Source organism: Oppia nitens, unplaced genomic scaffold, assembly GCF_028296485.1.
Source record: "Oppia nitens isolate AA-2021 unplaced genomic scaffold, nextdenovo-longstitch-racon4-pilon3 scaffold16_pilon_pilon_pilon, whole genome shotgun sequence".
In the NCBI taxonomy this organism is placed as follows: Eukaryota; Metazoa; Arthropoda; class Arachnida; order Sarcoptiformes; family Oppiidae; genus Oppia; species Oppia nitens.
The window spans coordinates 555,641-568,035 of record NW_026533195.1 but is presented as its reverse complement, the minus strand read 5'-3'; the positions used below and the strand labels follow the sequence as shown (position 1 = coordinate 568,035).

Below are 12,395 nucleotides of genomic sequence, written 5' to 3'. Positions count from 1 at the left end.
AAAAATATGTAGCAATAAAACTAACAATGAGTTGTTATAAAAAACTTAATTTTAAATAATCATTATATTTGCGTCAATTAAATTTAATAAACTAAAATTTTTATTACAAAATAATTTTATTAATCAGTTTTATATTTTATTTTATTTAAATACTAATCTTTTTATAAAAAATAAATAATTATTTATTTAATAAAAATATTTACAAAAACAAAAAATATTATAATTTAAAAAAGTAATATTATATTATATATTATTTGAATTTAATTGTTGTAAAACCAAAAATATTTGTTTTTAGTTAAATATAGTAAAATAAAGTTAATACACAAAACACACACACACATACACACACACATACACATACACACACATACAAACACACACATACACACACACACACACACACACACACACACACACACACACACACACACACATACAAACACACACATACACACACACACACACACACACATACACACACACACACATACACATACACATACACACACATACACACACATACACATACACATACACACACACACATACAAACACACACATACATACACATACATACACATACATACACATACATACACATACATACACATACATACACATACATACATATATATATATATATATACATACATACACTCATACACACACATAAATACACACATAAATACACATAAATACACACATACACAAACACACACGCATATATATATACACTTGTATTTTATACATACATGTAAGTGTATACTATATATATATACTGTATATACACTTACATACTGTACATTTACTTTATTATCAATTTAGATAAACTACCAGTGTCATCTATATTATGTTAATGTTCATTAAAAAAACAAAAAAAATATTTAAAAAACTAATTAAATAAAATATATATATTACATATCTATTATAAGTAATATTATAATACAAAAAAAAATAAAATAATAAAATAAAATTTCAATTAGACTTCACTAGAATAGAGAATCTGTTGGGGTTTGGGTGTACTCATCGATCGGACAGTTACTAAATTACCGGCGCCGGCACCACCACTACCACCACCACCACCAACACCAGGTGCCGGTCCAAAAGTGGCCAACCTGTTGGTCCCGTTGCCGGTAATTGTATTGCCGATAACCGATGGCGGCGGCGGTATCGATGATAAGCGGGTCGATTGGCGTTTAGTTGGGCGGCGACCGTTACGGCGGCACCAAAACAAGCACAGGCCTACCAATAGGGTACCAGTGCTGGCGACTATCATAACCGATCCAAATACTAGAAATACTAGACCATAGTTATAGTATTGATCCAATTGATAGGCCCATGTTATAAACAGGACAATACCGAACCCCAGTAGTATAGCACCGGTAGTTAGCAATAGTATCAGTGTTATGATTGTCATAATAGCCGGTGCACTACTAATACTACTACTACTACTACTAGTTGGTAGTCTATTGTTGACCATTATTATTGGATTATTAAATTTTATTAATTTTTATTAAAAAATTATATTAAATTTAATACACATTTTTTTAACTATATATATATGACATTATATATCATATATATAAACAATTATATAATAATTAGTTTATATATATTTATTTATATTTAGTTAGTTATACAAGTATATAATGTTTTAGTTAATTACAATTACAATTATAAATAATAATAATAATAATATAAGTTAATTAGTATTTAACAACAATAATAATATTATATTATTATTAATAATTAATATCAAGTTTTTTATTAGTATTATTATGTTTTTAAAAAAAAATCAAGTACAATGATTTAGCAAATATCTATTTACAATATTTACTGTATATATATATATATATATAATGTTTTTTATATTTAATATTATAAATATGGCATAGTTTAGTAAAACAGTAAATTATATTATAATAAATAAAATATTTTATTTATTATATCTTAAGATTCATATATATAAATAAAAAATTTAAAATATTTTTGTGAGTCAATAAAATAGTCAAAACAAAAATATTTTTCAAAACAAAAAAAACAATTATTTTTGAATATATATTAAAAGTTTTTTAATAAATACTGTAATATTTATATACATATATAATATTATTTATATATGTTTTTATTTTATTTTTTTTGAAAAAAATATATTATATTATAATATAAACTAATTAAACATTTCAATAATAATTATTAAAAATATTGATAAATATTTTTAACAACAAAAAAATTCACATAATTTTTTGAATACATAATAAAAAATTTTTTAAAAATACTGTAATATTTATATTGTAAATAATATTATTTATATATGTTTTTATTTTATTTTTTTTGAAAAAATATATTATATTATAATATAAAAAAAATATTATTATTTACTTATGAATAAAATGCTGAATTAAATTTAATATTTGTATCATATTTACTGTTAGGTTGTCGTTGTTGTTGTTGTTGATTAAAATTATTATTATTATTATTATTATTATTTGCTAATAATTTTTTACGTGCAATTAATATGAATATGATAGATAGTAGACTGGCCAAAATTAGGACTGATCCAAATACTAGTATAACTATGCCCATGCTAAATAATTGTTGATAGCAAGCAGATAATATCAATAGTATACCCAGTACCAATAGGGCTATACCGAAAAATAGGGAGCACAGGGATGTAAACCATGAGATAACTGTGTCGTTCATATTGTTTATTATTTAATATTAATAATAATAATAATAATAATTATTATTATTATATATATATATATATAAATATATTTGTCTAAAAAAATAAATAATTTTAATTAGTAAATAAATTTTACAATTTATTATTAATTTTGTTTGTTTGAAAAGTTTATAATAATTTAAAATAATAATAGTTTACTTACATATACTGTATATATATATATATAAATGTCTAAAAAAATAAATAATTTTAATAATTAAACAATATATTAATTATTATTATTATTGTTTGTTTGAAAAGTTTAAAATAATTTAAAATAAAAATAGTTTACTTACATATACTGTATATATATATATTTATATATTTATATATGAATTTTGTAAATAAATAATATTTTTATTTATAATAAAATTATTTATTATTTTTAATATTATATATACAGTAGACTACTGTATATAAATTTATATATCAATATAAGAGACATATTTATAATGATATAGCAATTATTATTATTATTTTATTATATATATTATTATTATTTGTTATATTTGTATTCAATTTTTTTCTAAAGTAATGATAAAAAAAATTTTGCTAAAATAATTAACAGTTATCTACTATTACTTATATATAATATATTTATAAATTATTAATTAAGTATTATTATTATTGTGTTTTAGTATATGTTTTTTTTAAATTAAGTTTATTTTCCTATTTTCTATACAAAATTATTTATACAATTATATATTGTATATTCATATTATTTTACTAATAATATATTTTATTACTGTTTATAATAAATATTTTTAGATTAAAACAAAAATTACATGTATATTATTGTACTGTAATTAATAAAATACAAATTATATAGTATTATATATATATATATATAATTATATTAAATAATTTTAAAATTAGTGCCAATAATTAGTACATTTAAAAAAATTTAATATATTTTTTAATTGTGCGCAATTGCAATGTTATTATTATTATTATTATTATCAATGTCAAATTAAGATAAAATTGATCATATGATGATATACAGTATAATTTTATAATAACTAAATAAAAATTAATTAATTAATATTATAAACAAATATTTTTGTTTAAATAAAATAATATAATATATATAAACAACTAGTGATTAAATAAAATTAATAAATGTTTTGTTAAAAATTAATTATTAATATATATATATATATTAAATTAAATTATTATTATTATCAAAAAAACCTTCAAATAAAATGCCAATAATACAGGTGTCGACAACACTGGCCCGGAGTCAGATACCAGTGCCGTTTGTCCGCCAAACGGCCCAACTATTGTGCAAACTGTTTGATAAACCAATGAAATCAATAACCGTTTCGATAAATTGCGATCAACTAATGTTTTCGGGTAATTATTATTAATAATATTATTTGTTGAACTACCTGTCCTCATGTGTGTGTGTGTGTATGTGTGTGTGTGTAATGTGTGTGTGTGTGTGTATGTGTGTGTATGTGTGTGTATGTGTGTGTATGTGTGTGTATGTGTGTGTATGTGTGTGTATGTGTGTGTATGTGTGTGTATGTGTGTGTATGTGTGTGTATGTGTGTGTATGTGTGTGTATGTGTGTGTATGTGTGTGTATGTGTGTGTGTGTGTATGTGTGTGTATGTGTGTGTATGTGTGTGTWTGTGTGTGTATGTGTGTGTATGTGTGTGTATGTGTGTGTATGTGTGTGTRTGTGTGTATGTATGTGTGTGTATGTGTGTGTGAATACTAACTGTCCAATCGGTATATATTTATATATTAATTAATTAGGCAGTGATCCGGATCAACAACAACCTAACAAACCGATAGCCGTGTCTACCGTCAGAAATATTGGCCAAATGACAGCCGATAGTAATCGTCGGGCCACTCGTGAACTGACCAAACTTTTTCGGGAACAGTTGGCTATAGGAGAGTCGGAAATTAAGTTTGTTTTTATTGAGTTGTCGGCCGAAAATTTAGGACTTAACGGCCAATTGAAAAGTGATTTATAAATAATAATATGAATAATAATAATAATAATAATAATAAAAGATATTAATTATTAATAATAATTATAACTTAAAAACTATTTACTAATAATTAGTTTAATGTTTTATTTTTGTTGAATAATTTTTTTATTGAAAATTATATAAAGTTTGAGAAATAATTTATTTTATCTCTATTTTTATGATTTATCTTTTTTTATATAAATAATAGTTTTTTTTCATTTGTAATAAATTGTTGATTTTTATTTGATTTTGTTTTAATTTTTTAAAAAACAAACATTTAAATATTTATTTAGCTAATTAAATAAACTTTATATATATATCTATATATATATATATTGTTATTATTATTTTATTTATTATTAATAGTTGAAAAAATGTTAACTATTAAACAAATAAACAACAACATTAATAATAATTATATTTTAATATACTCATTAAAATTTGTTTATTTCAATTAATTATTAAATTAAAAAAAATACAATTTTTGTTTAATAAATCAAATAATTATTAATCACTAACAACAAAAAATGTAAAGTTTATATACAGTATATAATTTGTTTTCGGTTATATTATACATAAAGTTTCACATTTTTAATTTTAAAAAAAAAATTATTAATAATTAATTATCATAATACAGTATATTTTTAAAAATATAATATTATAAGACAAATTTTTTTTCAACAATATATATATATATATATTGCCCGGGGGTTTATAGTAGCAAACTATATGTATTAATAGTTAGAAATATTATAACATATAAATGTGATAATTTAATAATAATAATATATTTGTATAATATATGTCTAATGTGTGTGTTTTTGTAAAATACATATTAAATTACAATTAAAAACAGTTTATTTTATTAAATTTTCTAATATTATTATTATTATTTTAAATAATAATTTTCAAAATATTAAATAACTTAAGTGTTAACTAATTAATAAATCTAAAAAAAATTGCATTTAATTAAACAAATAAAATTAAAAATATTAATTAAAATAAAAATTATTATTTATATTTTAACATGCTTAACTAATCGCTTTAATATCCGACCAACATATGTACAGTTTAGTCTACATAGTTGTACCCATAGTTGATTATTATCAGTCAAATCAATTAAATCAATATATTTAGCAATGAATTCAATTGATTTATCAATAATATTTGTATCACTACTACTACTACTACTACTACTACTTGTATTACTATTACTACTACTACTAGTGTTGTCAAACTGTATGAATAACTGCAATGTTTGGATACAATTACCGGGTGTTAGCCTAAAATATAGATAATGTTCGCATAGATCACGTAAATCTGGGACCAGATATTTATTGGCCACATATAGCAAATCGGTGGCCAATCGGTCCAATTGACACATCAAACGACCGAAATAAAGAAATTGGAGAAATATTTCCATTGTATCGGCGGTAATGTCATCGATAACTAGTTCACGATCACGTGATTCCTGCCATTCCCTGTTCATAAACATTGTATAGAATACCTCTGAACGGGCACTCAATAGTGAGCGTGTAGTATAAAATAGACGATATTTTCGGGATTCATTGGTTGTCCCGTTCAGCGATTCCCGACATTTGATTAGACAATCGCTTAGTTCCGGTTGATTATAACATTTTGCGGGAAAATTAGTGTTAACAGCAAGTAGTCCTGTTTTAGCAGGATTTTCAATGATAAACATTAGCAATAATTTTATATATTTTTGATCCCGGTGCTCCTGTTTAGCTAGGTCATAGTTTAATTGTTGGGTAATTTGATCAAGGTTATTACGTAATTGAAACTTGCTAGTTTGTGTATCAATGTAATTAACCTTGCTACTATTATTATCATCATCATCGACAATAAAATTTTCACCAATATTATCCAATAAATAAATTGTTAATTTACACTGGGCATTTTGTATGTTTGATTCATGTACATTTAGGCTAACCCTAACCAATTTATCCATGGTTAATAGTTGTACACTTATGTTCAGGGTAATTGATGCAATTGTAATTGTCTGGCTTGTAATTGTTGTACCTTGGTAAAATTGATCCAGATCATTGATTATAAATTTCAAACATGGCTTATAGTATAGATTGTTTTCGCAATAATCAAATTTATCTAGTTGATTTATTGAATTGTTTGTTATAATTGCCATTATTATTATTATTCAGATAATTTAATTATTAATAATTATTATTATTAAATTTAAATTATAAAGTAATAACTATTTTTTAATACTCTATTAAATTGAAATAATTAATACAAAAAATTAAATAAAATATTACTGTATTTTGTGTAAAACAGTCTATTAATTAAAAAATAAATTTAATAATGTTTTTATTAAATATTATCACAAAACAAATATCACAAAAAAATATGTCACTAAAAATAAGATAATAATGTATTAATAATTTTTATATTATTTTTATAATAATATATAGATATTTTTAATATTATATGTTTTATTTTATTTTATGTTTTTTTAATAAACAAGATAGTAAATTACAATTAAAAACATTTTTATTCAATAATTTAAATAATTTGTAAAAACTATTTAAACTAAAGACATCTATAGTTTCATTAATTGACTATTATTTATATATATTTTTTAAAATAATAAAAATATTAATTATTATTATTATTAAAACTTTAATATTAATTATTTTTGATATAATAATTAGAAAATTATTGCGAACTATAAACTAATAAAAACTAATAGTTAAATACTAATTAACTACATATTACAATTGTAATATTTATTTAATATTTATTTAATATTTATTTATTATTTAATTAATTTTAAACCAAATAATTATACATTACTTATAAGTTTAAAAAAATATATTTTATTTATTATAATTTTAAATCAAATTAAATTAAAATAGAGAGAGAGAGAGAGAGAGAGAGAGAGAGAGAGAGAATAATTATTTAAATAACAAAATGTATTAAAATTATTTAAAATACATTAATAATTAAATAAAACAAATAATTTTAAAAATAAAAACTTTAATAATAAAATAACAAATAATTTTTTTAAGTTATTTTGTTTTATTTTTTTTATTAACAGTTTTCTAGGGTTTCAATACATTTTCACCGTAAGCTTTAGCAGTGTCACCGTTGACTACGAAATTACCCGGCGGTTGATAATCGCATACAACATAGGTTTCGTACCATTGGCTGCCCTTACCGTAACAACGGGCACAACCGACCCGTGTAGTCGACTTCCAGACTAATTGCGTGAAATGACCGATTTGTTTGCTGGGATCAGTGGACTGGTAGGTATTGTAGTCGTAGTATTGGACTTCATTATACCTGTAATTAGTTTTTTTTTTAAAATATATATTAAAATTATTAGTATTATAACTATTATTATTCTCATAGCTATTATTAGTATTGTAAATATTATTAATAGTAATTATAAATATTATTAGTATTATAAATATTACTATTAGTATCATAACTACTATTAGTATTATAACTATTATTATTAGTATTATAACTATTATTATTAGTATCATAATTATTATTAGTATTATAACTATTATTATTAGTATCATAATTATTATTAGTATTATAACTATTATTATTAGTATCATAATTATTATTAGTTATTCTAATTATAATTATTATTATTATCATAACTATTATTAGAATTAGAATTATTATTAGTATTATACAGTATATAAAAATAATTAATTAGCAAATTATTTATAAATAAAATTATTTTTCCAAATAAATTAAATACCATTCATCAATAGCTGATTTACATGAACCGACACCTGGAGCTGAACTACCTGCCCATGCTAGATTTTCACCCGTACCACCAGCTAGGCCGGCATGACCATGTTGTAGGTCCTGATATTGGGATATCAATTGGCACCGGGACTTGGCATATGTTACCAACTATTATATACATTTATATACAGTAGATAGTAAAGTAGGATATAATTAATAATAATATTATTATTATTACCGACTGATCAATGGTCAATCCCGGTGCGTGATGTTGGCTCCGGTAGGCATTGGTTGACTGTAGACAGTCCTGTTGAAATGTATCATCAGTTTTATCATCCAATGGTCCGCGTATAGGATCCAGACAATTGACTTATTAATATATAAAGTATAACAAATGTATACAAAAAAAATAATTAAGTAATTAATTTATTTATTTAATTAAATATTTTTTTTAAATAAATAAATAAATAACTATATTATAAAAACTATTATTTTTATTTTTAAAAAATTATATGATTAAAATAAACAATTAAATACCTGTAACTATTGTAGCTGCTATTGCAATAATAGCTAATTGAGCAGTATACATTTTTTAAACTAGTAATTAATTAATTATAAAAATAAATTAGATCATTGAATTTATATGAAAAAAATTAAAAATATATAAATAATTAATTAATTATTAGTTTAATTAAATAAACTAGTTGCTTATATACCTAACAAATATAAATTTTTTTAAAAATAAAATCCTGATTGTATTTTTATTATGTAATAATTTCAATTGAAAAAACAAAACAAAATTATCATGAAAAATTACAAATATATTATATTGGTAAATTAAATTATAGTTGTTAAACTAGTAGTACAAATAAATAGGATGATAGGACATTTTATTTTAAAAATATTTAAAATATAATAATTACCAATAGACTATATAATTAATTAATTTAATTAAATATTTTTTTAGATAAATATTTATAGTAGTTTTCATAATAATAAAAAAAATTAAAAAAATTAAAAAAAAAATCATTTAGATTGTATTATTATCTATTTAAATAATTGTGAATATGCTAAAGTTAGAAAATAATGTTATATATTAATATTATATGAATATATATAAACCAAAATTACTATTACTTACTGATATTTAGTTAATTATAAGGTTAAAAAAATAAAGTAAAACAATAAATATTTTCTAATGCAATTTATTTATTAATTTATCAAAATTATTGGGGAAAAAAAGTTAAAATTATTAAAAATTTGGAAATTTCTTAGGATAGGTAGTTTAAAAATCAATTATATCTTGATAAGCTTGCATAATTTATAATATTATATTTTTTCAATAAAAATAAATATTATAAATTATATTGGATTCAAGTGTTATTTATTGTGGAAAAACATTTTGGCCATGAGTTTTCCGGCCATTGAATACGAGATTACCGCGTGGCGTATAATTGCATACGATTGTAGTTTTGTAGTTTATTGGGCCAGTCTGGCCATAACAACGGGCACAACCCATATGTGTAGTGAACTTCCAGACCAATTGGGTAAAATGTCCGACCTCTTTTTCCGGATCTATTGACTCGTAAGTATTATAATCGTAAAATTGATTTTCATTGTACCTTTTTTAAAAAATTAATTAATTAGTAAATATAAGTTAGTAAATATAAGTTAGTAAATAAGTTAGTAAGAAGTTAGTAAATTTATAAGTTAGTAATATATATATATATATATATATATATATATATATATATATAAAGATAATGCTAATTAAATGTTTAAATTTTAGTAATTTATCGTGTACAGTTAACCTAACTTTTTAAGCAAGCTAAATTCAAGTATACAGTTACTTAATATTATGTAAATTATATATTTTAAAAATTTACAATGCTAAAGCATTACAAGAATAATAATGTACAGTAGTTCAAACTTTTAACTGTATATTAATATATACTAATTACCAATTAGTAACAGCATCTTCACTAGTATTCATTGCGCCAGTAAAGTCCGGGTCAGTCGATCCAACGCCAGCCGCGAATAAATTTTCGCCAATTCTTCTATCTAGTCCAACATGACCACTATTATATTTCGAAATATATTGACAACGATCTTTGGCATACTTTACAAGCTATATATATATATATTTATATAATATTTATATATATACACAAAATCATAAAAATAATGTTATTTTTAAATGTCAAATTTAATATATATATATTAATATATATATATATATATATTAGAATTAATATATTTTTATCTTAAAATAAATCTAATAATAATAATATTGCTTTTTTATGTTTCTTACTTTTGGAGCTATTTTCACATCGGGTACGTGATGTAGGTTTCGGTATTTATTTGTTAAGTCCAGACATTCCTGTTGAAAGGCATCGTCCGTTTGGTCGGGCAGTTGTCCGTAACATACTGTCCGTAATAATAATAAATAAAACATAAATTAATTAATACTATTAAATTTTTTTTAACTAAATAAAATCATTCTTTTTTATATTTAAACTGATTAAAAATAAATTTTTATAAAAAAAATTACATACCAGCTACCAACATGGTAAATGTTATTAATTGAATAGTATACATTATTTTGTTTTATTTAAAAAAAATTATTATATTTTTTTAAATAACTGATAATGTTATGATACTATTTAGAAAATTAGCTAGCTACTTATATACTAGTTTATTTTTGATTTTCATTTGTTTTTTTCTATAAAATTTTAACATGTTTAATTAATTAAATATATACTGTATATGTTAGTATGTTTTACGGATATACAGTATTTTTTAATCAAAAAAAAAAAATAAATATAATAATTAATATTTAAAAAATAATAAAATTTTCTGTTCATATGATAATCATATGAATTCAAATAATCAATTAATTTAATAATAAATATTTTTCTAGCATGACATAAATGTCATACATATGCATAGTAACTAATAATAAAGTTAAAAACACTTGAATTTTTAAAAAAATTAATAAATTATAAAAATTTATGTAATAATAATAATTTTTATATTATGTATTACATTGTATTTTCTATAATTTTTTTTTAAATTTTAGTCATATAATTAAATATATGTTAATTTCATATACAGTTAATTATTATATTTTTTTATTAAAATAAATTAGAAGTTTAAATATATGCTAATATTTCGATACTGTAATTATACTATTGTTTTATATAATAATTGCTATATTATTATAATTAATTTTTATGCACCTAGCTTAACCTGTTAAATAAATTAGTTTTAATATTAGCAATTAGTAATTGTATTAAAGATTATATTTTATTATTTATAATATTTTGTAATAATTTTTTGTAATATTTTTTACTAATAAGATATCTATACTATTAATAAAACTAATTAAATATTTTTGCAAATAAAAATTAAATAGTTAAATATTTTATACATTTAAGTTATTAATTTTTTGTTATTTAAAATATCTAAATTTTAATTTAATCTTATTTTAATTATAATTTTTATTTTTATAATTTATATGATTATTATATGAATTCAAATAATATAATTAATTATAATTTTATTTTTTTTAATTAGTATTTTGTCATAAAATGTTAAGTTTTTAAAAACACTTGAATTTTTATAAAATTAATTATTTATAGCAATTTATATAATAATTTTTATAGTTTCTATTACATTGTATTTTTTATTTTATAAGTTTAAAAGTTGTTAATATTATTAAATACATAATTCATAAAACAAATAAAAATTTTATTATTAATTTTTAAGGATATATACAAAAAATCTGTTATTTCTATATMTATCAAAACATTTTTTTAAAAGTTAAATTAATTATTAACATATTTTTTAAGATAACGTAAAACTAAAATATACAGTTAATTATTATAAATATAKATATATTGCTTAACTGCTAAATAAATTAGTTATATAATAGCTATTGTATGATTTTTT

At 20.3% G+C, this 12,395-nt stretch overlaps 3 protein-coding genes across 3 annotated transcripts; 1 reads left to right on the top strand and 2 right to left on the bottom strand.

Annotated features, from left to right (window-relative positions):
* The first annotated feature begins 3,927 nt into the window (after nucleotides 1-3,927).
* Nucleotides 3,928-4,706, top strand: LOC128965205 (MIF-like protein mif-2). The gene is made up of 2 exons (XM_054311855.1): nucleotides 3,928-4,078; nucleotides 4,486-4,706. Exons 1-2 carry the CDS (start codon nucleotides 3,928-3,930, stop codon nucleotides 4,704-4,706), a joined length of 372 nt encoding a protein of 123 aa, XP_054167830.1.
* Nucleotides 4,707-7,755: 3,049 nt separating this feature from the next.
* LOC128965028 (Golgi-associated plant pathogenesis-related protein 1-like) lies at nucleotides 7,756-9,043 on the bottom strand. The gene is made up of 4 exons (XM_054311683.1): nucleotides 8,982-9,043; nucleotides 8,683-8,813; nucleotides 8,455-8,612; nucleotides 7,756-8,021 (listed from the first exon to the last, which is right to left on the bottom strand). Exons 1-4 carry the CDS (start codon nucleotides 9,031-9,033, stop codon nucleotides 7,781-7,783), a joined length of 582 nt encoding a protein of 193 aa, XP_054167658.1. The 5' UTR covers nucleotides 9,034-9,043; the 3' UTR covers nucleotides 7,756-7,780.
* Nucleotides 9,044-9,684: 641 nt separating this feature from the next.
* On the bottom strand, nucleotides 9,685-11,102 carry LOC128965030 (uncharacterized). The gene is made up of 4 exons (XM_054311685.1): nucleotides 11,000-11,102; nucleotides 10,756-10,871; nucleotides 10,406-10,572; nucleotides 9,685-10,066 (listed from the first exon to the last, which is right to left on the bottom strand). Exons 1-4 carry the CDS (start codon nucleotides 11,040-11,042, stop codon nucleotides 9,829-9,831), a joined length of 564 nt encoding a protein of 187 aa, XP_054167660.1. The 5' UTR covers nucleotides 11,043-11,102; the 3' UTR covers nucleotides 9,685-9,828.
* Between the last annotated feature and the right edge of the window lie 1,293 nt (nucleotides 11,103-12,395).